This window comes from Myotis yumanensis, unplaced genomic scaffold (genome assembly GCF_028538775.1).
Source record: "Myotis yumanensis isolate MYYU_CA2020_CCGP unplaced genomic scaffold, mMyoYum1.0.hap1 SCAF_3, whole genome shotgun sequence".
NCBI classification, from domain to species: Eukaryota; Metazoa; Chordata; class Mammalia; order Chiroptera; family Vespertilionidae; genus Myotis; species Myotis yumanensis.
In genome coordinates this window covers 166,659,608-166,687,560 of record NW_027223754.1, presented here as the reverse complement: position 1 = coordinate 166,687,560, position 27,953 = coordinate 166,659,608, and the positions used below count along the sequence as shown (strand labels likewise).

Here is a 27,953-nt window from a genome sequence, read left to right as displayed (position 1 = left end):
CTGTTCTGTGTCTGCACTGTCGTTTCCAGTAGCCCTGGGGCCGCTGAGTAATGGAAATGGGGCTAGTGCAGCGGAAGACCTACATGTTTGCTTTAATTTAGTTTTAATTAATTGAAAAAGTCACTGGTGGCTACTTTGTTGAATAGCACACATGTAGAATCAGAAGTGGAACATGAAAACTTAAAATCCTTTTATCCCAACTTTGAGGTTTTCTGGGTGCATTTCTCTCAGTTTACCTGGTGTTTATTGTAACACAGGCTTGGAGAGTTCATGGTCTTCTAGATCAGTGGTTCTCAACCTGTGGGTCGCCAACTTGTGGGTCGTAACCCCTCTGGGGGTTGAACGACCCTTTCACGGGGTCACCTAAGACCATCGGAAAACATATATAATTACATATTGTTTTTGTGATTAATCACTATGCTTTAATTATGTTCAATTTGTAACAATGAAAATACATCCTGCATATCAGATATTTACATTACGATTCATAACAGTAGCAAAATTACAGTTATGAAGCATCAACGAAAATAATTTTATGGAGAAACCAAGATGGTGGCATAGGTAAACACCGGAGTTTGATGCCTCGCACAACCACTTCAAAAATACAACTAAAAGACGGAACGGACATCACCCAGAACCACAGGAAGGCTGACTGAGTGGAAATTCTACAACTAGAAGGAAAGAGAAAAGCATACCGAGACTCAGAGGAGGTGTGGTGCGGAAGTAAAATACTAAGGTACAGAGGCACACGCAGAGCGGGCTGGCGGCTGATGGCGAGGTTGTCTTTTTCTTTTTTTTTTTTTTTCTTTTTTTTAATAATTTTTATTTCTTAAAGTATTACAAAGAGTATTACATATGTCTCCTTTTTTCCCCCCCTTGACATTACCCCGGCCCCTACCCCCCGCCCCCCCGGCCCCATGTCTTGTGTCCATTGGTTAATCTTGAGGTTGTCTTTTTCAATCGGGAGGGAGTCTCAGGCTCTGAGCTCCAGTTCTGGGTGAGTCTCTGGGGACCCAGACTCATATGGGAGAAGCGGGACTGTCTGGCATTGGTCAGAACTCGAGGGCAGCTTTCTCTCAGAGGTACTTGCAGCAATTGCTGGGACACTGAGAAGCGGGGCCTCTGAAGGCAGGACTGAGAGCAGCCATAACTGCTCGCTCCGCCCGCCCTGTTGATCCCCTGGGACCCGCCCTGCTCAAGCCTTGCACGAAGGCATTTGCTGGATAGCCTCAGGCAGAGGCTAGATTAGCACCTCCCTAGAGCTCCAGGACAGAAGTTCTCCCACTGCAGACACAGCTGATTCTCACAGCCAATTGGCCTGGAGGTCAATCCCTCCCAATGTTACTTACAGCAATCAAGGCTTAACTACAACAAGACTGTGCACAAAGACCACAAGGGGGAGCACCAAGAGTGTGCTCCTCAGGTAATTGGGGAGGCTGAGCCACTGGGCCCTAGAGGACACTTAGCACAGAAAACCACTTTATCAACACAAGGAAGCATGAAAAAATGCGGAGACAAAGAAACAGGACACAAATGACAGAAATGGAGGAAAGCAAACTGCTGGATATAGAGTTCAAAACCACACTTTTAAGGTTTTTCAAGAACTGTCTAGAAGCCGCCAATAAATTTAGAAAGACCCTCGAAAAGACTGGTGAGACTGCCGATAAATGTAGTGAGATCCTCAAGAAATCTAGTGAGACCCTCAATGTTGTGATAAAGGACCAACTAGAAATTAAGCATACACTGACTGAAATAAAGAATATTATACAGACTCCCAACAGCAGACCAGAGGATCGCAAGAATCAAGTCAAAGATTTGAAATGCGAAGAAGCGAGAAACACCCAATCGGAAAAACAAAATGAAAAAAGAACCCAAAAATACGAAGATGGTGTAAGGAGCCTCTGGGACAGCTTCAAGCATACCAACATCAGAATTATAGGGGTGCCAGAAGAAAAGAGAGAGCAAGATATTGAAAACCTATTTGAAGAAATAATGACAGAAAACTTCCCCTACCTGGTGAAAGAAATAGACTTCCAAGTCCAGGAAGCGCATAGAACCCCAAACAAAAGGCATCCAAAGAGGACCACACCAACACACATCATAATTAAAATGCCAAGAGCAAAAGACAAAGAGAGACTCTTAAAAGCAGCAAGAGAAAGAAAGTCAGTTACCTACAAGGGAGTACCCATACGACTGTCAGCTTATTTCTCAACAGAAACTGCAGGCCAGAAGGGAGTGGCAAGAAATATTCAAAGTGATGAATGCCAAGAACCTACAACCAAGATTACTTTATCCAGCAAAGCTATCATTCAGAAGTGAAGGTCAGATAAAGAGTTTCACAGATAAGAAAAAGCTAAAGGAGTTCATCACCACCAAACCAGTATTATATGAAATGCTGAAATGTATCCTTTAAGAAGAGGAAGAAGAAGAAAAAGGTAAAGATACAAATTATGAACAACAAATACACATCTATCAACAAGTGAATCTAAAAATCAAGTGAATAAATAATCTGATGAACAGAATGAACTGGTGATTATAATAGAATCAGGGACATAGAAAGGGAATGGACTGACTATCCTTGGGGGGGGGGAAGGGGTGTGGGGGATGCGGGAAGAGACTGGACAAAAATTGCGCACCTATGGATGAGGACAGTGGGTGGGGAGTGAGGGCGGAGGGTGGGGTGGGAACTGGGTGGAGGGGAGTTATGGGGGGAAAAAAGAGGAACAAATGTAATAATCTGAACAATAAAGATTTAATAATAAAAGAAAAAAGAAAAGAAAAGAATTTTATGGTTGGGGGTCACCACAACATGAGGAACTGTATTAAAGGGTAGCGGCATTAGGAAGGTTGAGAACCACTGTTTATATATGTTTTCCAATGGTCTTAGGTGACCCCTGTGAAAGGGTCGTTCAACCCCCAAAGGGGTCCCAACCCACAGGTTGGCGACCCACAGGTTGAGGACCGCTGTTCTAGATCATCCATAAGACACCAAATAGGTTCTCCTAACAGTTTCTAAGAACTTCATCTTCACACTTCACCAGCCAGAGACATGCACACTGAAGCAGCTGTTTCTAAGTCCTTTAATTTTTTTCATGAGAAGTGGCCCTCAAGCCCTATCCTCAGTTCTTCTACTCCCACCCCACCCCCAGGGACACATTTGGTTTGAAATCTCTGCAGATATTTCTGAAAAAGTAAAGTAAATCACACCTGCAGGTTCCCAGGCCAACTTATCCAAAATACATCCTCTGGCTGGACATGACTTTCCCACGTGCAGATGACCGTGTGGTTTGGTGGTGGGGGCTATTTTTGCTTGCTGTGTTAGGCGATGTTGCCCCTTATCATAAACCCCACATCCTTGGGGAACAGAGCTGGGCGCATTGGCATCTCTTGGTCCCTGCAACTCTCCATCACTGGCACAGCAACCATTTCAAATACAAAACGTATTTTTGTCAACAGTTGCTTGGCTTTCATTCTTGAGGTTCTCAGTTAAGGGCCATCATTTATGGGATACCATTGAATGCTTCCTGAGAGTCGAACACCAGTTGATCCGGCCCCTCCAATTCTCCCATCTCAGGGCCTCCTTTAGGAATGGGAACCTCCCTCACATGCTCTTTAGCAGAGAGCTGGCAAGACTGTGACTTGTCAGGTCACTCGACTCAGTAGAAGCAGCAGAGTATAGCAGCTCATTAAAGGCTTCCGGAGCTAGCTGCCAAGGGTTCAAATCCCACCTCTCCACCAATGTGGCTTTGGGCAAGTTATCCCCTTTGTCCAATGGGGGTGATGGCAGTCCATCTCCCCTGGGGTCCTGATAAGGACAAAGCAAGTTGGTGTGCATAAAGCATTTATTTACAGCAGCACTTGCCACGAAGTAAGTAGTATGAGCTATGTAGTATGAGCCATTTTTATTACCATAAGCAAGCCTTTCTTCATTGGGTTATTTCTGGCAAACGTCTTTTGTTTTATTTTTCTCTTTGGAAATAACTCAGGAGGCTTTCTTTAAAGCCTGCTTTTGGCCCTAGCTGGTTTTGCTCAGTGGATAGAGCACCCACCTGTGGACTGAAGGCTCCCGGGTTCCATTCTGGCTAAGGGCACGAACCCTGGTTGCAGGCTTCTCCCCGGCCTGGGGCCCTGGTCAGGGCTCGTCCAGGAGGCAACCAATTGATGAGTTTCTCTCACATCGATGTTTCTGTCTTTCCCTCTCTCTCCCACTCTCTCTAAAAACCAATGGGAAAATATCCTCGGGTGAGGATTAACTAACTAAATAAAGCCTGCTCTTCCGCTTCATGCCCAGCTTTCACCAAGTCTGTCGTACACCCCAATCTTTTCTGTTCGCCTCACTTGGATTCTCCCACTTATTCCCAGTGAGGCAGCAGAAGGAGCTCTCTCCCAGAATCTTGTTTAGTTGGCATTTTGGGGCACACACTTTCTAGAGTTTCCAATAATATATTTTAAAAGTATTCGATTTATGAACATCTGCCTTCACCTTCTCTCATTCTAAAGCAAAACAGATGATCATCACATTTCCTTCCAATTCAGCCCCATGAAATCTCACTTTTCCTTTTTTTTTCTTCCATCCCAGCTCCCAGACTTCCCTTTGGGAGTGGGGTGGGTTGTTGTGGGCCCAGGGCTGAGGAGCTGGCGTTCTCCATGTCCAGTCGGGACCTGGAGGAAGCAGGATCAGGGGGAGAGCTGGGAAGGCGGAGACATCACAAAGACAAATGCACTTTATTGATAAGGCAACAGTATTACAAGGGATGAGGCAGAGACCCCATCTGGCCAGGGCCACCCTGGGGGTGGGGGTTCTGATTCACATTGAGACACAGGCTGAGGTGTCCCTCACCCTCCTGATGGGTCAGTGGGGTGACAACCCCGGGAAGGGAGGCAGGGGGTTGGGATCTAGACTTGCTCTGTCTAAACTCCAGCACTTCCCCCAAAGGACTGGGTTGGCCACTGGGGGAATGAGCAATGGGGTCTGAGCTCAAGCGTGGTGTAGTGAAAAGAGCACGGGACCTGAAGTCAAAGTCGGGGTCTGGTCCTGGCGCTACTTCTAACTAGTTATATGAGTTGGGGTGAGTCACACCCTCCTCTAAGCGGCAGTTTTCTCTAATAAGGAGGCTGAATGACGTTAGCGATTTTCAAACTTTTTCTCCCACTGAATAGCAAGCTGGACCAATGTGTTTTGCAGCTAAAAATCAAATAACAAGGGTCTCCCCCAAAGTTACAAAACAACAACAATGACAACAATAATTACTGTATAGAATTTTCACAATATAAGTTCTCCCCCCATAAATATCTCTTAATCAGTGGTGCCTACTACCCGCTATATTAGAGTGTAGTGCGAAGTGGAGACGGATTCCAAAAACAACTCACGTCTAATAAACACAAGATTCGGCCATGAGGATGCTATTCTGCAATGAGGACTGTGGCTGCCAGATGTTTCCCACCTGAGGACACGCGGGGCCAGGTGGGCACTGACGGCTCTGGCTGTGGTAAGTCGGGTTGCTCCCGGCATTTTCAGGGGAAACAGATGCAGGTGGAAGGGTGTCCTACTGACATGAACTCCTCCGTATTGAGACCTCGAATATGGCTGTGTCCACCAAACTCAAGAGACTATCTGAAGGACCCTCGGGGACTCCTGGCAGAACCCTCTACGTTGGTCCCACATACCTACACTGAGGAACCCCCCGCCCAGAGTAAACGGACCTCGAGTTGCCATCTCCTGGGCTGGTCTGGCTACGAAGAGCACGGAGTTTGAAGTTATGTACCCCACCCCCACTCTGCCCGCCAGGCTCCTTATGACTTTGGGGTGGTGGAGCGAGAATAAGAGGGGAACCAGCCCCCCACACAACTCCACCCCTAAATGCTCTCCGACTAGGCACAGAGGCCAGCCCATTCTCCCTGCACCCACATCCTGAGGTCTCAGAGCACAGCTCCTAGGTCTCCTGAGGGAATGGCCACCTTAGAACTACAGCTAGGTGGGCAGGGAGAGTGTGACTTAGGCTGTTGGGGTCTGGAGGGCCCTCACCTCCATCCCACCCACCAGGTGGAAAGGACGTGGCCCCCACTGATAAGCAGAGCACTGCTTCTCTAGACTATGGGGTGGTGGGAGAGTGGGGGGATCTTTGGGTCATCCTTGGCCATCCGAGGGTGAGGTCCCACCAGCACCCGTGGCCACAGTGGGAGGGCCCTGGAGCTTGCAGCAGGTTCTCTCTCTGGGGTGGGAGGTAAGGCACTGGCAGGGAGGGTGAGGACGGTGCCTGGTGCTTCCCTGCAACCTGGGGGCAACTCAGTCCTGCCACGTGGATTGTTGCAAGGAGAGTTCCCGCCTCAGCTAACCTCTTAGATCCAGGCTGAGGAGCCAGGGAAACAGTTGTGGCCACCACCACTACTTATCTGTAAGGCAGGGTTTGCCTGTGTCCCACCACTGGGCCCTGCTTTCTTCCCTCCTTCGCTCTCCCAGCAGGTGGGTTTTGGGCCAGTGGCCCAGCCATAGGGAGAAAGCTCCCTCACCATAGCTACTTCCAAGGAGAACGTTACCATGGGGATGGGATGAAAGTGGGCTCTGAGGGAAAGGCAAGTGCACTTTGGCCAACGGATGGGTGAGGGGGGAGTTGTGACCTTAGTCACCCAGTTTTTGGTCATTCTTGGCAGTGAGTATCCTAGACAGGCCAGGGATGGGAAGACAGAGGGAGAAGGCCCCATCATGGCATGCTGCCCTGAGACAGAGCAGCACAGACTGGTGGCAGGATGAGGTGGGGATAAAGTGGGGGCTGTGGCCAGTTCTTTATCATGGTGGTGCAGGGGAGGGAGATCCCCACTAGGCTCTGGACATGTGGACCTGAATTGGGGGGGAGGTATGGGTATCTGTCCCTGAGGAATGGGTGTGTTTTTCCTGCCCACCTGTTTTTCCTTTCCTAACCCTGGGCACCAGCCAGCAGCCACTTCTGGAATGGTGGGGACATTCCCAGGTGAGGCCCTGCCTTCAGCCTTTGCCCTCTGCCCCGACTTGAGTCTCTCTGTCAAATAAACAACAACTCCTCATAACTGAGGTCTTCAGGGACTGGGGTCAGCCTGTGGCCTGTAGCTATCGGGGACCTGGTGTTAGGTTGGGCAGGGAGAAAAGGTGGGGGAAGAGGGGCTATACTGGAGAGTGGGTGGGAAGGGCTGTTGGGCAGCAGCCATCCCCAGGCCCCGTCACCCAGCCCTAGAGGAGCAGCCCCACCCAGGCACCACCACAGGGTGCTGTAGTCAGGAGATCTCATTGCCAAACACCTCCAGCACGAGAGGTGTGAGCTTCATGCTGCACTCGGGCTGGAAGGAGAGGCAGCGGTACTGCTTGGAGTGCTCCTCGTTGAGGCTACGCAGGTCAGCCAGCTTCTGGATCATCTTGGCATAGAGCAGGTGGCTGCCTGGGGGTGGGTGGCGGCAGCGGATATAGGTCTGCAGTGTATTGGACAGGCGGTCCTGGATGGCCTCGATCAGTGCAGCATCCTGCACTCCGGGACGGTCTGTAGGCACAGGGAGGCAGGAGGAGGAGGTACAGGAGCTCTGAGCTGGGTCCTTACTATTCAATCTCCCCACCACCCCTTGGTCTACACAGACAGACCCCCAACTTCAGCATCCTCCTAAGTCATCCCTGTATGACTACTGACCTGTGACATCACAGTCCGTAAAGCCCCTCAACCACTTCCTGTTGCATTTAGGACCAAGCTGCAGGGAATTTTATGGGCCCATCTGGCCCTGTCCCTCTATCTTTACAGTCTTTCCATCAGAGTCTTTGGCCTTCAGATACACATTTATGTTCCCTCTGCCTGGAACTCAACTCTTTATCTTTGCCTGACTTTTACTGATCCTTCAGGTAACAGTTTAAAAGACTTTCAAGAAAGCCATTCCTGATAACTCCCTACCTCCATGCTCCAGACTACATCAGGTTCCCTCCTTTTATTATACCCATCTGAAGTATCACACTCTTCTTTATTTTTTTAAAACTCTCATTACATTTGAAATTAGTTGTTAAATAGTATTTGTTTCATGTCTCCTCTTACACTTCATGGGAGAGAAAGCGTGTTTGCTGCTGAATCCCTATGCCCAGCATAGTACTTAGTACCTGGTAGGTGCTCAATAAATCATTGCTGAGTGTATGTATGAATGAATGAGTGAGTGAATGCTGGCTGAAAAGGGGAGGGGAGCCCATATCCATTCCTTGGTTCCCCAGCCTAGGAAAGCATCCCTGGGTAGAAGTCACTTACTTGTTCCCTGAGTAGAGTCTAGGCTGAGACGGCGCTGCACCACTTTGGGCCTCATCACCAAATATAACACCCTTAGGACCACAATTACCTCCTCCTCAGCCTCTCTCCCTCTTCCCATCCCAAACAGGCAGAAGAGTTCATGGATCACAGCACACTGCCTCCAAAATTAGTCAGGTATACTGTCTAGGCAGAACCATTCATTGGTTCCCAGGTTTGTTTTTGTTTTTTTTTACCCTGCCCCCCTAGGAGAGCTCAAGTGTCAAGGAAGTTCGGTGTTATTCACACAAGAGCAAACCCTGAATATTGGGACTATCCAGGACTGTCTGTGGTCTGAGAAACCCCATCTACCTGACTCCCAAGAATCCCACCTATGAATCACTAACCACCCCACTAGATAAGGCCAAGGACAGTGGGGCCCCTCAGTGTACAAACACCATATGAGCTTTGCAAACCCAGCAAAGTGGTTGCTTCCTGGTCTGTCTGTCTGTCTAAAATTTGCTCACTTCTCTCTTAAGACTGCCATGCTGGCTCTCAATAGGGCTTTCCCTATTCCCCATGTCCCAGGTCCCTGAGTTCCTCACCACTAGGCCTCATACCTGGGGAGACAATGCAGATGGCCATGAGCAGGACATGCTCTTCCTCATGCAAATTCAGTTTCTTTAAACCAACCTGGAACTTGATGAGCGGCTCAATCAGGTCAAGGCTGTGTCCAGCTATGAGAGAGAATGGTCAGATGCTGTGGGCCAAACTGAGGAGACACCCATTGCACCCCACCCCACCCCACCTCCAACCCTGACCAGGCCTGACCCTTGCCTTTCTCTCCCTGTTGCTGCCTGAGCAGGGCCCATGATCCCAGAATGGGTGGAGCCAGAGTCTGGAGCTAAGAGAGGGTGAAGACAGAGCCCAGACACACCTTTGGTCACATCACTGATGCGGTACTTGTAGTCCTCAGCCCCACAGGTCCAGGACATGTCGTCCATGGTGAAGGACTGATTGGAGCGTAACATGATGACTTCGATGGCACTTGACTTCAGCAGCACAATCTGGTCCTCAGCGGTCAGATCTCTGCCAGGGAGGGCAGAGGTGAAGGTTAGATCTGCAAGTAATGCAAATCAGTGTAGTGTTTTGACAGGTCTATACCTGCCAGGTAACCAGTATGTGCCTTGGATCCTCCATTGAGGAGCTTAAAGCCTAGTTGGAAAGAACAAGACTGTTTCTTGAGGGAGACAACTCAAGACTGTATGTCAAGATAAGAAATGAAGTAGCTCAGCTACTAAAAAAGAGGAAAACCCAGTGACTTGCCAGGATCTCCCAGTTCTAATCAACCAGAGATATTTTAGGGACAGGAGGATAGAGCCTGAGGAAGCTCCCAGGTTATGACATGAATATATGGTCTACAAATGTATGGCCAAATCTGTTAGCTCTTCATTAAAAGTCTTTATTCTGTTGATCTATAATTCACATGGTGACACATTGCTTGTACTTCTATTTTCTCAAGGAACACAGAACCAGACCTTTCCATTAGGTATGGGCATCCCTTTAACTTTTTAAAGAAAGCCACCATGCACCCCTTGCATCTTGTCCAGAATAGACAGCCCTAATGGCACGGCATCTAGACATCTCACCATCCTTATCACTTTTCTCTAAATGTTCAATCCACATTTAAAAAAATAGAAACACCCTCATTTGGGTTTTAATTCATTATATAGCTAATACATGTTCATCATTACATCTTTAGAAAATACAGAAAAAATATAAAAACAAATAAAACTATTCATAACCACAATGAACATTTTGGTATATTTTCTTACCTTTTTTTCTATGCAAATATCTTTTTAACATACTCAAGTTCATAGTAATTCTGTCCTACTCCTTTTTTTTCCAAAATGTTTTTATTAATGTCAGAGAGAAGGCGATAGAGAAATATAAACATCAACGAGAGAGAAACATTGATCAGCTGCCTCTTGCATGCCCCCTACTGGGGATTGAGCTCACAACTTGGGCATGTGCCCTGACCGGGAATCAAACCTGTGACCTCCCGATGCATGGGACATGCTCAACCAACTGAGCCACACCAGTTAGGCCTGTGTCCCACTTTTTGCATCACTAAAATTTCTTTAGCCCAGTTCATAGAGGGTTGGATAATGTTATATTATATCAACATACTATAAGTTATTTAATCAGTCTCCTATCCACTTATTTTGGGACATTTAGTTGCTTCTAATTTTTGTTATTACAAGTAATTTTGTGAGAATTATCTTAGAACATAACCCTTTGTTCAATGGCCCACTAAAAATTAATGTCCAGAAATGGTCAAACATCCCATGGGTGTTTGGCCAGAGAGATTGCTGGGGAGACCACTGCCTATTGTGATCTGGACTTCTATGAAAGCAAACCTAGAATGACCTTGAATTACTACCCAGGGCCTGAAAATACAGGGAATTTCTAAGTGCAGCTCACAGCCAGAACTGGAACTGGTGGAGGTGAGGGTAGAGGTGGAGAAATCCCAAGAGACCTTGTTCCTGCTATGACAGATACCAGCTCAGGCTCTGTCTTCCTCCCTGGGCCTGTGTAGTGTTTATACCCTGATCAGTTTTTGCACCTGTGGCCGCTTCTGGGCACCTGTGATGAGCTCTGGAAATGTGTCCCAATCCTGGCTTTCCCACCCCGCAGGCAGAATCCAGCCCCTCCCACCTGTATTCCCACGGTCCCTCTAGCAGGCCTCTCTAGAGCTCTTATCTCCTCCCAGCAGTTGTTTACATGTCTATCTCTTCCATCAGACTCTGATCCTGGGAGGACAGAGATTGTGTTCTTGTCAACTTTAATGCCTCACAGTTTATGTAAGAAAGCAGCTGGTTGGATAGATGAACAAGTGAATGCAAAGGGAAGGACATCGGAAGCACTCCGTCCCTCAGGTCTGAGACCCAGGAAGGAGCCCCTGGGAATGGAAATGCCAGTGAGGTTGAAGGCTCTTAGCCCACAGGGCCGGGCTCCAGCTGATTTGGCCTGGTCTCTCATGCACCTCTCTTGGCAGTGAAACCTATGGTCCTTGACTCCCCGATCCAGAACTGCTCCTGGCCCCACTTCCTCCATGCATTTCTTTTGCAACACGGAGGGAGGGATATTGATGGGGTGCAGACTGAGAGTCTGAGGGAGGGGAGGAGGGAGTCAGGAGCAGGGCCCAGGCCACACCACAGCACTGTTCATACCCCACAGTCCATCCAGTCCTACCCTACTTTGGTCCCATGCCCACATTAGAGTCTCATCCTGTTCCCCCACCACCCACTCACCCACGCAGACGTCTAATCCTGCCCTCTCCACACCCTCCACCCCTGCCTACGGGCAACAAGATCAAAGCCACCAAGGACATAGCCACTGTTCTTGCACTTCTTGGAAAAACAGAACCCCTAAGTACAGAAACCGGCAGAACCGGAGAGCTGATGGGCTGGCCCCACCTAGGTGCCCCCAGAACAGTGGTTCTCACCCTTCCTAATGCCGAGACCCTTTAATACAGTTCCTCATGTTGTGGTGACCCCCCACCATAAAATTATTTTCGTTGCTACTTCATAACTGTAATGTTGCTACTGTTATGAATCGTAATGTAAATATCTGATATGCAGGATGTATTTAGGCGACCCCTGTGAAAGGGTCGTTCGACCCCCAAAGGGGTCGCAACCCACCGGTTGAGAACCGCTGCCCCAGAACCTGGGCTCTGGCCCTCTTCCAGGCCACATCACCTCTGTATCCACATCAGTGTGCCCCCAAGAGCTCTTTCCAAGGCCTGCTCCATTTCTATTAGAACACAGTCCGATGAGTGACTTCTCAAGTCATGCTGAGGAGAGGGAAGCCAACCCAAGCATGTCAGGATCAAGTTACACGGTTTTGCATCCATAACTGCACGGCTCCAGTACCTGCTCAGATACATGTCATTTTGGCCATGACTGCAAGGCTAGACAAAGGAACTCTGGAAATGAGGCTTGAAAGGGAAGAAAAGTGAAAGACTTCAACTCATCCTGGGGGAGAGAAATTGAAGAACTGGTAGTGTTATTTGTGTAAGCATATATGTGCCGAGGTTAAGGGATAGGGGCCAAGGGCATGGGAGAAAAATGGGGGTTTGGGTTACGTAATGGAGGGGGCTGCCATGGGGTAATCTGGTTAAATGAGTGGCTTTCTTTTCGGGACCATTTCCCTCGTATGCCATCCCAGCCACCACTTAGAATCACCAAACCTTAGCATGAGATGGCCTTTCATCCCCCTCCCCACTTGGCAGGGAAGGATGGACCCTGCCTAAATAAGAACTGCTCCCTTAAATTAAGATGAAAGCCGGGTGCTGCCATGTATCCGTTGGCACCCTGAGGTGTTTTTTTCCTCTGGCTGTTTACATAAAACAAGACTCTGGAACACATGGAGTTTGCAAACAATAACGTGAAGAGTGGAGGAGAAAGTTGGAACTTGTACTAAGCGGAATGTGCTGTCTGTTCCAAGGAAAGGCTCTAGTCTAGAGGGTAGATCCCAGGCCCAGCACAATGCTGAGCTCACAGGTGACAGCAGCTCGCTCCTGCCTGACTGCCAGAGTGCCCCTTACTCCCTTTGCTACAACCAAATGTACAATGCAGTAAGCGTCTCAATGCCATTTGATGTTTTTTTCTTCTTTACAATTTTCCCATTAATTGTAGGGAAAGAGCATTGGAACACCCCTGGTATTTGGAGTGGTGAGAGGCATAAAATAACACAGAGCCAGTGGTCTTGGGGCAGAAACAAACTGGGAAGTGCTGGGTTTTAGCCTTGTGAATTACCATTATCTAGCTGGCATTGTGGTAACTTAGATAGTAACTGATGATTTCCCTAAGTAGCAGAGAGATTCACAAAACAATAAATGGTACCCCATTTTAGTTTCCATTCAGAGCTGGCCAATGTGAAATTGTTTTCTGGCTCCAGCACTGAATCTGAACATCAGTATCTAGGAGCCATTACGTGCCTGCTGCTACAATTGCAACTATTGTCATTACTTGAAATGATTGATTTATTTCTATTTCTCAATCACATTGTATATGTATATTATGACAATGTGCTAAATCAGTGGTTCTCAACCTGTGGGTTGCGACCCCTTTGGGGGTCGAACGACTCTTTCACAGGGGTCGCCTAAGACCAACAGAAAACACATATAATTACATATTGTTTTTGTGATTAATCACTATGCTTTAATTATGTTCAATTTGTAACAATGAAAATACATCCTGCATATCAGATATTTACATTACAATTCATAACAGTAGCAAAATTACAGTTATGAAGTAGCAACGAAAATAATTTTATGGTTGGGGGTCACTACAACATGAGGAACTGTATTAAAGGGTCTCGGCATTAGGAAGGTTGAGAACCACTGTTCTAAATGAACTTTTAGAAAGAATGAGGATATGAATATACATACATATAGATATAATTACCCCACCAACATATCTACTAAAGGTGTCAGCTTTTAACTATTTTAAGACTATTTGAGGTGGTACAGAAGAGGAGGAAAAACAGCAGCCGAATAGGCAGACATGTCCTGTGCCTTGTCCCAGAGCAAATAGAAGGAACAACTAAATTGAATAACATCAATTGGCAAATTAGACACAGCTGGTGAGACAATTTGCAGCCAGAAAGGGCAGAGGATGCCTAGAATGGTAGGATCGGGGATCTGGGCAGGAGAGAGACGTGTGACCACTGGGCTGAGAGGGTCAGAAAGAAGTTACACTGCACCAAGTCCGTGTCCCTTGGGGACAGGCGTAACATCCGACTGTGGAAAGGAAGTCCACAGGGCTGCTGATGGCTGGCGGCTGGTGGCTGGGGAATCTAGATCTAAGTCCACAGCCATGAGAGGCTGTGCCCAGAAAGGCGGCCTGAAGAGCTGCCTGAGCTGCACAGTGCTGGAGGGGGGCAGGGGAGAGAGAAACTCGTAGTCGTGTGGTTGTTTTGCTTCTGTTTTGTCTTTGCTTTAATTCGCTAAACCTAGTTCATAGGACCTTTCTATTACAAACACTCACCCAAGGCTGCGGTGCAGGTGGAGGTGCAGATTTGTGGAGTCTGGAGAGAGGTAGTAGAGGAGAGCAGGACAGGGAGAGGTGACCGGGAATCTGGCACTGAGACATTCCTGACCCTCCACACCTAAGCAGGCATTTTCCCCCTGAAGAGCGAGCCCCTCCCAGCAGCTTCAAGGCAGCTAATACAGCCACATCCAGCCTACACCACGAGCTTTTCAAAGGAAACAAAGACTCTGAATAGCCCCAAAGAGCCCTCGGTCCCAGAAAGCAATGCACCACCACCCCCACCTAAAGCCCAGTCAGAAACAGATGCTCGAGTGATTAAGATTGACAGCAGGCAGACAGGCAAAGCGGGCAGATGGTCCCGCCTGCTTGCAGCCAAGGCTGTGGAGATAGACACAGAGGAGCAGTGGATCGCTTGGAACTTCAACACGGTGCTGACTACCTAACAGGAAACTGAGAAGTGGCAGACAGAACAGAAAAATGAGATCTTAAACCAGCCCCCATGGGGCATTAAAACTCAGCTGAAGCGAGCAACACTTCACTTTTTATTTTATTTTTTATCTTTTATTAAAAAACTTTTTGTTTATTTATTTGTTTTTTTACCTTTTATTTTTTGTATTATTTTTTTTCATTCTGTTTTTATTCTTTTTTGTTATTTTATTTTATCTATTTTTTCCACCCTTTTTCTTCCTCACGTCTTCCTTTTTCATCCTGTTTTCTCTTCTCCTGTCCCCATTTTAGTTTTTCTCTTTCCTTTCTTTTTACCCCTTATTAAAATTGATCTTCTTTATCTGCTTTATTGATGTATTATTATTATTGTAGTCTCTGTTGGCTTACTCATATATCTAATTTCCTCTCCCCTGCTCCAAGTCCATGCACCCCTCTCTTTTCTCTTTCTTCACTAGTCAGTTTGTTTTAATGTTTTTATTTTCCTTTCCTCTCTTGCTCTCTTCTTCTAATTATTTAATTAGATTCACTCACTAAACTCAAGTCTATCTGCTCTCTCCTCTATTCTCCTTTTCCAAAAATAAATGAATAGCTAAATTTAAAATTTTTTTTGTTCTATCTATCTACCTATCTATCTATTTATTTTTCTTTTCTTCTTATCCACTCATTCTCTTTCTACCTCCTCTATGCTGAACTGTGGTCCTTCCCTTATTCATTCAATTCCTTAATCTTACTTTCTGTATATAAGCTCTGCCTCTACAGATTCTGTCTTCCCCTTTTTCTGGGTGTTTGTTGTTTGCATTTTTTGGTTTATTTGTTTGCATTGTGGTGTTCTCTCCCCATATATTTGTTCTTCTTTTTCTTTTCTCTCTTACCTTTTTTTCCTTTTCTCAATATAACTTTTGCTCTCTTTTCTCTCTCCTAATTCTCTTTTCTCTGGTGGTCACTTTTATTGGGGTTATCAGTGTAGTGAGTACATTCATGTTTTCTTCCCTTTGTGTTGTGTCTTGTTGAGTTGTATTTTGTGCTGTTCAGTCAACATGGTAGAGAGCGATCCACATAACTAGACATCCTGAGAGGAGACTTCATCCACAAACAGAAGAATAATACTCAAGACCCAACTACACCAAGAAAATGCAAATATCCCAAGTAGGGGGCATCCCTAGAATACTCAACCCATAAGACCTGAGATATTGCACCATTGGGTTCCACAAAACATCTACTATATAAGACAAACTCTTTTTTTTTTTAATATTTTATTGATTTTTTACAGAGAGGAAGGGAGAGAGATAGAGAGTTAGAAACATCGATGAGAGAGAAACATCAATCAGCTGCCTCTTGCACACCTCCCACCGGGGATGTGCCCGCAACCCAGGTACATGCCCTTGACCAGAATCGAACCTGGGACCCCTCAGTCCGCAGGCCGATGCTCTATCCACTGAGCCAAACCGGTTTCGGCTATATAAGACAAACTCAAAAAATCTGGGTGGCATAGCAGTTTAATCTAATACATAGAAACAATCACAAAGGAACAACAAAAATGGGGAGACAAAGAAACAACCCCATATGAAAGAAAAGGAGGAATCACTGGAAAAGGAAATAAACAAAATGGAGGCAAGCAATTTGTCAGAGAAAGAATTCAGAGCAATGGTTATAAGGATGCTGAAAAGACTGGAAGACAAATTCAGCAACATGTGTAAGAATCAAGAGGAAATGAAGAATGACATAGCTGCAAAGAACACAATGAAAAGTTTCAACAGTAGACTAGAAGAAGCTAAGGACTGCATCAGCGAGTTAGAAGATAGGGTAGAAAAAAACATCCAAGCAGAGCAGCAACTGAAATGATAGCCTTGCTGGGTATAGTATTCTTGGATTCAGGAGGAGAGCTTTGGGACAACATGAAACGAAACAACATCCACATAATGGGAGTGCCAGAAGGAGAAGAAGCAGAGCAAGAAATAGAAAACCTGTTTGAAGAAATAATGACAGAAAACTTCCCTGATGTTGGGAAGAAAAAAGTCACACAAGCCCAAGAAGCACACAGAGTCCCAAACAAGATGAACCCAAAAGACCAACACCAAGACACATCATAATTAAATTGGTAAACATCAACAACAAAGTAAGAATCTTTTTTAAAAAAAATATTTTTATTGATTTCAGAGAGGAAAGGAGAGGGAGAGAGATAGAAACATCAATGATGAGAGAGAATCAATGATTTGCTGCCTCCTGCATGCCCCCCACTGGAGATTGAACCTGCAACCCAGACATGTGCCCTTGACCAGAATCAAACCGAGGACCCTTTAGTCCTCAGGCTGACACTCTATCCACTGAGCCAAACTAGCTAGGGCCAAAATAAGAATCTTAAAGGCTGCCAGAGAGAGAGACAGAAATTTACCTATAAGGGATCTCCCATCAGGCTATCAACTGATTTCTCAACAGAAACATATCAGGCCAGAAGGGAGAAGAATGAAATATACAAAGTGATGCAAAGCAAGGGACTGAATCCAAGAATATTATACCCAGCAAGGCTATCATTCAAAATTGAAGGTGAAATCAGGAGCTTCACTGATAAAAAAAGGCTAAGGAAGTTTATTACTACCAAGCCAGCAATGCAAGAAATGCTAAAGGGACTGCTGTAAAAAGAATAAATAGAAAGGGAAGAAGGAACATAGGCATAAAGAATAAAGCTGGCAACAAAAAAGTACCTATCAATAATAACCTTAAAAGTAAATAGATTAAATGCTCCAATCAAAAGACATAGGATAGCTGAATGGATAAGAAAACATGACCCATATATTTACTGTCTCCAAGAGATCCCCCCTCAGAATAAAGGACTCACACAGACCAATAGAAAAGGGATGGAAAAAACAATTTTCAGGCAAATGAAAATGAAAAAATAGCAATACTTATATTGGACAAGATAGACTTCAAAGTGAAGTCCATAACAAGAGATAAGGAGGGCCACTTCATAATACTAAACGGAGCAATTCAACAAGAGGATACAACTCTGGTAAACATATATGCACTCTATACAGGAGCATGCAAATACGTAAAAAGACTTCTGGAAGATATCAAGGGAGAGATCAACAGCAATACAATCATAGTATGGGACTTTAATATGCCATTGATACCACTGGATAAATCCTCTAAACAAAAAATCAGCAAAGAAACAGCAATCCTAAATGACTCACTAGATCAAATGGAATTAATTAACATCTTCAGAACATTTTACCCCAAAGATACAGAATATACATTCTTCTCAATTGCACATGGGACATTTTTAAAGGTAGAACACATATTGGGACATAGGCAAAGTCTCTTCAAATTCAAGAAGATAGAAATCATATCAAGCATCTTCTCAGATCATGATGGCATAAAATTAGAAATTAACTACAATAAAAACAATGAGAAAAAAAATCTAACACTTGTAGGCTAAATAGCATGCTATTAAACAATGATTGGGTTACCAAAGAGATCAAAGAAGAAATAAAAAGCATCCTGGAAAAAAATTACAATGAAAACACAACAATCCAAAATCTATGGGACACAGTGAAAGCAGTCCTGAGAGGGAAATTCATAGCTCTACAGGCCTACTTCAAAAAACAATAAAAATAGTAATAAATTATATAACCCTACCACTTAAAGAATTAGAAAGAGAGTAACAAGAAAAGCCCAGGGTGAGCAGAAAGAAGGAAATAATAAAGATCAGAGAGGAAATAAATGACATAGAGACAAAAAAAAAAAAAAAAAAAAAAAAAAAAAAAAAAAAAAGAAAAGAAAAGAAGTAAGATCAATAAAACCAAGAGCTGGTTCCTTGAAAGGATAAACAAGATTGATGAACCTCTAGCCAGGCTCACCAAGAAACAAAGAGAGAGTACCCAAATAAACAAAATCAGAAATGAAAGAAATGAAGTAACAACTGACCCCCACAGACATACAAAAGGATTGTAAAAAAATACTACAAACAACTCTACTCCAACAAACTGGACAACCTAGATGAAATGGACATATTTCTAGAAAAATACAATCTTCCAAAACTCAATCAGGAAGAATAAAAAAACCTGAATAGGCTGATAACTACTGATGAAATTGAAGCAGTAACCAAAAAACTTCCAGCAAACAAAAGCCCTGGTCTGGATGGCTTCAAAGGGGAGTTTTACCATGCATTCAAAGAAAAACTAAACCTATCCTTCTCAGATTATTCAAAAAAGTTCAAGAGGAAGGCACACTTCCAAGCTCTTTCTATGAAGCCAACATTACCCTAATTTCAAAACCAGATAAAGACACTACAAAGAAAGAGAATTATAAGCCAGTATCCCTGGAACATAGATGCTAAAATCCTCAACAAAATTCTAGCAAATCAGATCCAACATTACATTAGAAAGATCATACACCATGACCAAGTGTGATTTATTCTGGGGGATGCAAGGCTAGTACAATATCCACAAATCAATAAATGTTATACATCACATAAACAAATTGAGAGACAAAAACCACATAATCATATCAATTGATGCAGAAAAAGCTTTTGACAAAATCCAACATCCATTCTTGATAAAATTTCTCAGCAAAGTGGGACTAGAGGGATCATACCTCAACATAATAAAAGCCTTATATGACAAACCTACAGCCAACATCATACTCAATGGGCAAAAACTAAAACAATTTCCCCTAAGAACGGGAACAATACAGGGATGCCCACTTTCACCACTCCTGTTCGACATAGTACTGGATGTACTAGCCATAGCGATCAAACAAGAAGAAGAAATAAAAGGCATCCAAACTAAAAAAGAAGTAAAACTGTCATTATTCACAGATGACATGATATTATTTATACATAAAAAAACCCTAAAGCCCTAACTGGTTTGACTCAGTGGATAGAGCGTCGGCCTACGGACTCAAGGGTCCCAGGTTCGATTCCGGTCATGGGCATGTACCTTGGTTGTGGGCACATCCCCAGTAGGGAGTGTGCAGCAGGCAGCTGATTGATGTCTCTCTCTCATCGATGTTTCTAACTCTCTATCCCTCTCCCTTCCTCTCTGTAAAAAATCAATAAAATATATTTTAAAAAAAGAAAAAGAAAACCCTAAAGATGCCATCAAAAAACTACTAGACTTAATAAATGAATTTGACAATAAAGCAGGATATAAAATTAACACCCAGAAATCGATGGCCTTTTTATACACCAATAATGAACGCACAGAAAGAAAAACTAAAAAAAAAAAAAATCCCATTTACCATTGCAACAAAAAAATTAAGATACCTAGGAATAAACTTAACTAAGAAGGTAAAAGATATGTACTTGGAAAACTACAGGACGTTGAAAAAGAGGTAGAGGAAGGCATAAGTAAATGGAATAATATACCGTGTTCATGGATTGGTAGAATAAACATAATTGAGATATCCATACTACCCAAAGTAATCTATAGATTCAATGCAATTCCCATTAAAATACCAATGGCATACTTCACAGACCTAGAACAAACTCTCCAAAAATTCATCTGGAATAAAAAAAGACCCCGAATAGCCACAGCAACCCTGGGAAAGAAGAACAAAGTTGGAGGGATCACAATACCAGACATCAAGCTATATTACAAAGCCACTGTTCTCAAAACTGCCTGGTACTGGCACAAGAACAGACATATAGACCAATGGAACAGAATATAGAAGCCAGAAATTGACCCAAGCCATTATGCTCAATTAATATTTGACAAAGGAGGCAAGAGCATACAATGGAGTCAAGACAGTTTCTTCAATAAATGGTGTTGGGAAAATTGGATGATACATGCAAAAAAATGAAAATAGACCACTAACTTACACCATACACAAAAATAAACTCAAAATGAATCAAGGACTTAAATGTAAGACAGGAAACCATAAAAATCTTAGAAGAATCCATAGGCAGCAAAACTAAGGAGAAACAAACAAATGGGACTACATCAAAATAAAGAGCTCTTGCACAACAAAATAAACCATCAACAAAACAACAAGAGAGCCCACTGCATGGGGGAACATATTTGTCAATATTATATCTGATAAGGGTTTAATCTCCAAAATTTATAGGGAACTCATAGAACTTAACAAAAGGAAGATAGACAATCCAATCAATAAATGGGCAAAGAGCAGATCAGTGGATTAAATAACTGAGGTACATCTGCAAAATGGAATACTAGGTTGCTCTAAAAGAAGAAGGAACTCTTACCATTTGCAACAGCATGGATGGACCTGTAGAGCATTATGCTAAGCAAAATAAGCCAGTTGGAGAAAGATAAATATCACATTGTCTCACTCATTTGTGGAATATAATGAACAACATAAACTGATGAACAAAAATAGAGCCAGAGACATAGAAGCATTGAACAGACTGTCCAACCTAAGAGGAAAGGCAGGGGAAAGCAGGGGTCTAAGAGATTAACCAAAGGACTTGTATGCATGTATATGAGCATAAGCAGTGGACAAAGACAGTAGGGGGATGAGGGCATGTGCTGGGGGTGGGGTGGGAGTGGCCAGGGAGAGGTCAATGGGGGAGGGGGAGGGAGACTTATATAATACTTTAAACAATAAAGAATTTAAATTTAAAAAAATGGGCAAAAGACCTAAATAGACACTTTTCAAAAGAAGATATACAGAAGGCCAAGAAACATATGGTAACATGCTCAAAGTCACTAATTATCCGAGAGATGCAAATCAAAACAACAATGAGGTACCATCTCACACCTGTCAGACTGGCTTTCATCAACAAATCAACAAAGGACTATTGCTGGCGAGGATGTGGAGAAAAAGGAACCCTCGTGCACTACTGGTGGGATGCAGACTGGTGCAGCCACTGTGGAAAACAGTATGGAGTTTCCTCAAAAACTTAAAAATGGAACTTTCATTTGACCCAGTAATCCCACTTCTGGGAGTATATCCCAAGAAATCAGAAACACCAATCAGAAAGGATATATGCACGCCTATGTTCATAGCAGCACAATTTACAATAGCTAAGATTTAGAAACAGCCTAAGTGCCCATCAGCAGATAAGTGGATTAAAAAACTGTGGTACATCTACACAATGGAATACTATGCTGCTGTGAAAAAGAAGGAACTCTTACCATTTGCAACAGCATGAATGGACCTGGAGAGCATTATGCTAAGTGAAATAAGCCAGTGGGAGAAAGATAAATATCACATGATCTCACTCATTTGTGGAATATAGTGAACAACATAAACTGAAGGACAAAAATAGACCCAGAGACATAGAAGCATCGAACAGACCGTCCAACCTCAGAGGGAAGGCAGGGGAGGGTAGAGGGGATAAGAGATCAACCAGAGGGCTTGTATGCATGCATATAAGCATAACCCATGGACACACATAGTATGGGGGAAGGGCATGTGCTGTGGGGTGGGAATGGCTGGGGAGAGGTCAATGGCGGAAAAAGGAGACATGTAATATTTTAAACAATAAAGAATTTTTTTAAAAGCAGTGGTACATTTACACAATGGAGTACTACTTGACCATAAAAAATAATAAAAAAAGACTATTTGACACAGCATCACACTTTAAATATGAGTATTATACATGCCATTAAAACACTTGAATGAGTGAAAGAAATTTGTATGAATGAATCCATAACAGGATCTCTACTCCAGTAGAACTCCTTATACTTATCCTTTTGGGCAAAAAGGTCTCAGTATGGTTAGGAAATGGCCTTGGGTGAAGGGTATATTGGGTGAAGGATGCCCAGATCTTAAATGCCAGTAAATCTGTCTCCCCCTAGGACTCCAAAGCGCCTTCACAAGTCTTTGTGCCCAACCCTCTCTCCCCTCTACCACTTCATTCTGGTTTCAGAATTGAGTGTGGAGGGTTAATGAGGGCTTAACTTAAAGGCATACTATGAGGATTAAGCCCAAGCCAGCTGAGTGGACACAGCAGTGAGCTACGAGTTCCAGACCTGGCTCTGACCCATGGGCTCCAATGCTGGGAGTCCTGGCATTGGCCACTAAACCTTCCTGGGCTTCTGTTTCATCATCTACAGGGTGTGGGGCATGAATAGCTCTCTCAAGTAATGCTGGAGGGTTGCACTTCCTAAAATACAATCCCCTGGGCTTAGCCCAGAGATTCTACTTAGAAGGTCTGCGCAGGGCCTCACTTTCTATTTTGGGAAGCACTGGATTTGTGATCTTCAAGCCTCCTTGCAACTCACTCCAGGATTCTAACTCTATTCCCCAGATGTCCCCAAATCTTCTTACCTGAACCCTGGGATCATCTTGGCAAAGCCAATGACCTTTTGGATGCTGTAACTGACCAGGTCAGCCAGGTGGGGCAGCATGGAGAGGTGGGACAGGTCTAGGGTCACAGAAGAGCTATCTGAGTTTTCTTCGCTCAGATCCAGGTTGGAGAAGTTGGTCGGCTCCATCAAGTCTGAGGAAGGAGGAGGGAAGAAAAGGAACTCCTTAAGGATAGTTGAGCCTGGCTTCCTCCTGCTGGGCCCTGTGCGGGCCTCCTGTGCCATGGCAGCTGGGCCAGTTGGGAATCCCACAGTGACCACCTCTCCCAAGGTCACTCTTCAGCCCAGGCTTCCCTCTAGGATTCCCCTGTCACTTCTTTCAGCAGAGCGGGGCAGTAAAACCCAAAATCACAGATACTCCAAAATGAGACTTCCTCAAGTTATGATTTTATGTTCTGTGTGTTGTTCCTAACGCTGCCAAATCAAAACTAATTTGGAACCAATAAACTTGTGGGAAGCAATGTTTAACCTCACCAGTGATAAAAAAAAAATTTGTCACATAAAACCTCGAAACTTTTCACCTATAAACTAGAAACAAACATGCTTAAATGTTGAGACCAATATTTATGAAGATGCAGGGAACTAGGCAACTTTGTGCACTAAAGGAGGCACCAATCTTCGCAAGTCACCTCGCAAGCTATTGACAATTACGCATATTCTTTAACCACTACTCCCACTTCCAGGAATTCATCACAAGGAAGACATTCCCAATAAGTGCAAATATTTAGCAACAAGTATACTGTTATCTTAATGAAAAGCTGGGAAATAATCTAAATATACTATGGTAGGGGATTTAGATATGTTATTGTACATTCATACCCCAGACTGCCATGCAGCCTTTAAAAATAATATGATACAATGAAAATATAATACAATGTATTATTGTGAGAAAAAAGCAAAGTACCAGACTGTGTATGGCACAATTCCATTTCTGAATATGCAAATGTGTTTTTTTAAGAAATGAGTCCTGGCCAGTGTGGTTCATTTGGTTGAGCATCGCCCAATGTACCTAAAGATCCTCTGGATTGTAGGTTCAGTACTCAGTAGGGGGTTTGCAGGAGGCAGCTGATTAATGTTTCTCTCTCCCTCTCCATTCCTTTCCCTATAAAATCAATAAAAATAGCCCAGCCAGCATGGTTCAGTGGTTGAGCATCTACCCATGAACCAGGAGGTCACAGTTCGATTCCCGATCAGGGCACATGCCTGGGTTTTGGCTCATCCCCAGTAGGGGGTATGCAGGAGGCAGCCCATCAATGATTCTCTCTCATCATTGAAATTTCTATCTCTCTCCCTCTCCCTTCCTCTCTGAAGTCAATACACACATATTAAAAAAATAAAATAAAATAAATAAATTAATTAAAAAATAAAATCAATAAAAACATATTTAAAATTACAAAATAGGAGAGATACATCACAGTGCTAACAGTGGTTAAATGGGTAGTAGGGTTAAAGATTATATATATATGTATGTATATATATATATATATAACTTAATTTTTATTTTCTTAATGTCAACAATGAACATGTACTACTTTTGTATGATAATTAAAAAATAAAAAATGTTAACTAGTTTGAATTGTAAATAAACATATGTTTTACTGGTAATACCAAGGGGGGGGGGGCTGAGCATCTCAAATCAACTTATGAGAGGGTATAAAAACTCCTAAATAATATAAAATTATTATTAAAAACTGAAATACAGACAAATGTGACATGCAGATGGACCCTCATTGATGCAAAGGAATATGCCAATGTCTGGCTCCACTGCCATCTCTGTCCAGCTGGCACTGGGACCCCTGCCACCTGTCCTGGATTTGGGACCCATAACCATCAGTGAGTCTGAAGGGTTCTAGTTCCCCGGGGTCGGGGGAGAGGAGGCCCCAGGCTGAGGGCAGCAGGGTTGGGGTTGGCTGAGAGGTAGAGGGTTGAAGGACAAAAGCAGGGGAGGATGAGGCAGGAAGATGAAGAGGAAGGCAGAAAAAGAGCACATAAGAAGAAAAGAAAGGATGGGCTGGAGGTGACAGGTCCTCTAGGGCCTTAATGGTCCCCGGGGACTCTGGGATAAAGTTGGCTGCAAGGGGACTCTTCCAAAGGCTCAGGCTCTGATGATTATAGTTAACAATACTGTTTTGAATATTTGAAAGTTGCTAAGAGAGTAAATCTTAAAAGTTTTCATCATACCAAAAAATCTTTGTAACTATGTAAGGTGATAGATGTTCATTGGTTGTATATATATATATGATCATTATGTTGTACACCTTAGACTTATACAGTGTGATCTGTCAATCATATTTCAATAAAACCGGAAACACTAAACAAAAACCCCATAGGGCCCAGGCTCAAAATACCATTTAGAGGAACCAGGTCTCCCCCAAGGAGGGAGCCAGGGGCAGAAGCCTGGCTCAGAGGGAGTAGCAAGAGCTCCCGCAGGCAGACCTTGCCTGGGACCCCCGCTTGGCCTCTTCCCAGCGTGGGCCCTTGGGCAAGTTCTACCTGTTCTGAGGACACCATGTGGCCCACAGGGTGACAGGGCCATCCTCCCATTGGCAGCCTCAGACAGGCAGGTGGGGAAGCTCTGGGCTCCTCTCCCCGCTCACCAGGGAGCAAGGTGTGCAGTCCCACTTACCTGGGGAGCCGGTGTACTGATCTGAGCAGGAGGAGGACGAGTCCCCAGAGAAGCTGGGCATGTGTCTCAAGGATGACTTTGACAGATGGCTGTCTCCACCCTCAGACCCTCGAACCGGAGGCTGGAAGGGAAAGATGGAGTATCAGAAGCTCACTTTTCAGGCCACCTTCCTACTTTGGCCTTGATCTCCCACAGGAGTGGCTTTAAGGAAGTTCCATGGGAGGGGGCGGCCTCCCTGAAGTGAGAGGGACGGAGCAGCCTCCATTGTTCCCTTCCTGTTGGACTGAGAGGCCTTGGTCCTTCCCTCCCCTTCCCCCCCTTCCCCAGGCCAGGATCCCCTTGTGGCTCATCCTTCAGGGCCAGTGGGCGGCCTACCCGGAACTGGCTGAAGTCGGCATAGGTGGGGTCGTAGGTCTTGTGGTGGGCGTCCAGCAGGATGGTGATGATGCGCTGCTGCTCCTCCGACAGCCTGGGCCGCAGACTGTCCTTCAAGGCCTCCTCCTCCTTCCTCTTCAGAATCATCTCCCGCTTCCGCTGCACCTCCTCATCGGTCAGGATGACTGTGGGTAAGAAGAGAGCATTGGGAGGGCTGGGTCTGCAGCTCCTCCAAGAAACCTTCCTCTGGTCTCTAAAGACACAAGATGTGAAGGTTGCCTCCCCCACCACACACTCAGAGCTCACGGAAGGGGGAAGTGGGTTCCTGCCTCAGGGGAGGCCAAACCCACTCTATGGGTAGAAAATTGGATTTTCTATGTTGAAAAGGCAGGCACCTGAGAGAGGAGGAAAAGAGGATCTGAGAGGTGGATGGCCTGGGCATTAGAGAGGCTGGGTGTATGCATCTGGACAAACTATCTGAACTCTCTGGGCTTGTGTTTGGCCCGGCTGGTGTGGCTCAGTGGTTGAGCATCAACCTATGAACCATGAGGTCATGGTTCGATTCCCAGTCAGGGCACAGGCCCGGGTTGCGGGCTCCATCCCCAGCAAGGGGGCGTGCTGGAGGCAGATGATCAATGACTTTCTCTCACTGTTGTTTTTATCTCTCTCCCTCCCCCTTCGTCTTTGAAATCAATATATATATATATATATATATATATATATATATATATTTTTTTTTTTTTTTAAATATATTTTATTGATTTTTTACAGAGAGGAAGGGAGAGGGATAGAGAGTTAGAAACATCGATGAGAGAGAAACATCGAACAGCTGCCCCCGCACACCTCCCACTGGGGATGTGCCTGCAACCAAGGCACATGCTCTTGACTGGAATCGAACCTGGGACCCCCGAGTCCGCAGGCCGACGCTCCATCCATTGAGCCAAACCGGTCAGGGCATAAATATATTTTTAAAAAATGACAAGTTTGGACCATGCAATCTCTTCTAAGGCCCCTTTTTTTGTTCCTTCCTCCGTAAAATGTGTTCAGGGGTGGCGAAGTAAAATATCTACCTGGAAAGATGGACTGCTTTGAGAACTGAATGCGATGCATGTTGAGCACAAAGCAGCTGCTCATTCAACATTAGTTCCCCCTCTTCTCCCCCTCCCCATATTCCCTGATCCTGAGGGAGACATCAGGGGGAAGAGAGGGTGAATGAGTCACGGTGGGGACAGTCACAGTGTTGGAAGATGGGAGGTGCTGAGAAGACAATCCCATGAGGCCATTCCCACGTCCAACTTTCTGGGCATGGAATCCAGGCATCTGATCTATTTTGACCAGCAGTGAAAGACTTTTCATCTTTGGTTCCTTGCAAAACAATACCTCCCCAGCCTGTCCAGTCTTGAAATTTCTGCCCAAGGAAGTTTTCAAGTCCTCTAGAAGTCCCCGACAACCACACCTCATTGTTCTAATCTGGGAAGTTCTCGCCAGCTGCTATCCAAGTGTCTGAAGATGGGGAGACCTCACACCCCTTCATGCCGTGCAGGGGCTCGGGGTGGTGCTGGGGCAGCTGCCTGGAGGGCGGGGCTGGGAGCAGGGATGCCTGGCACAGAAGCCAGGCAAACAGACCTCCTGGCGGGGCTTGCCGAGAGCTGACGGCAGGAGTGGGCACGGGGGCCTGTGGCCTGTAGCTACTTGCTCTGTGCTGGTGTTGCCAGGGCCTCTGCCCACAGAACTGGGGAGTTTCACAAGAGCAGGGAAAGCAACCAGAACCTCAGAGTGGGTGGGTTCCAGGCTTCAAGGAAGGCCCATCTGCCCAGGCAATTCAGGAGGAGGGAGGATGAGAGAAGTTAGAGGGCGGGGGCGGGGCGGAGGGTGAGGAAAAGCTTATGGTGGTAGGAGTGGGCAACGAGAGCCTGGGGCACAGAAGAAAACGGATGCCTGCAGCAAAAGATGGTGC

General features: G+C 44.9%; 1 protein-coding gene across 1 annotated transcript in view; it reads right to left on the bottom strand.

Annotated features, from left to right (window-relative positions):
- Positions 1-4,706: 4,706 nt before the first annotated feature.
- The window catches only part of VDR (vitamin D receptor), a 65,685-nt gene continuing 42,438 nt past the window's right edge, over positions 4,707-27,953 (bottom strand). Inside the window, exons 5-10 of the mRNA XM_070410350.1 lie at positions 25,997-26,181; positions 25,622-25,742; positions 22,958-23,129; positions 9,163-9,314; positions 8,846-8,962; positions 4,707-7,508 (exon numbers count right to left, since the gene is read on the bottom strand). Of these exons, the coding sequence (XP_070266451.1) occupies positions 7,249-7,508; positions 8,846-8,962; positions 9,163-9,314; positions 22,958-23,129; positions 25,622-25,742; positions 25,997-26,181 (1,007 nt within the window). The 3' untranslated portion in view covers positions 4,707-7,248. The remainder of the gene's footprint in view (positions 7,509-8,845; positions 8,963-9,162; positions 9,315-22,957; positions 23,130-25,621; positions 25,743-25,996; positions 26,182-27,953) is intronic.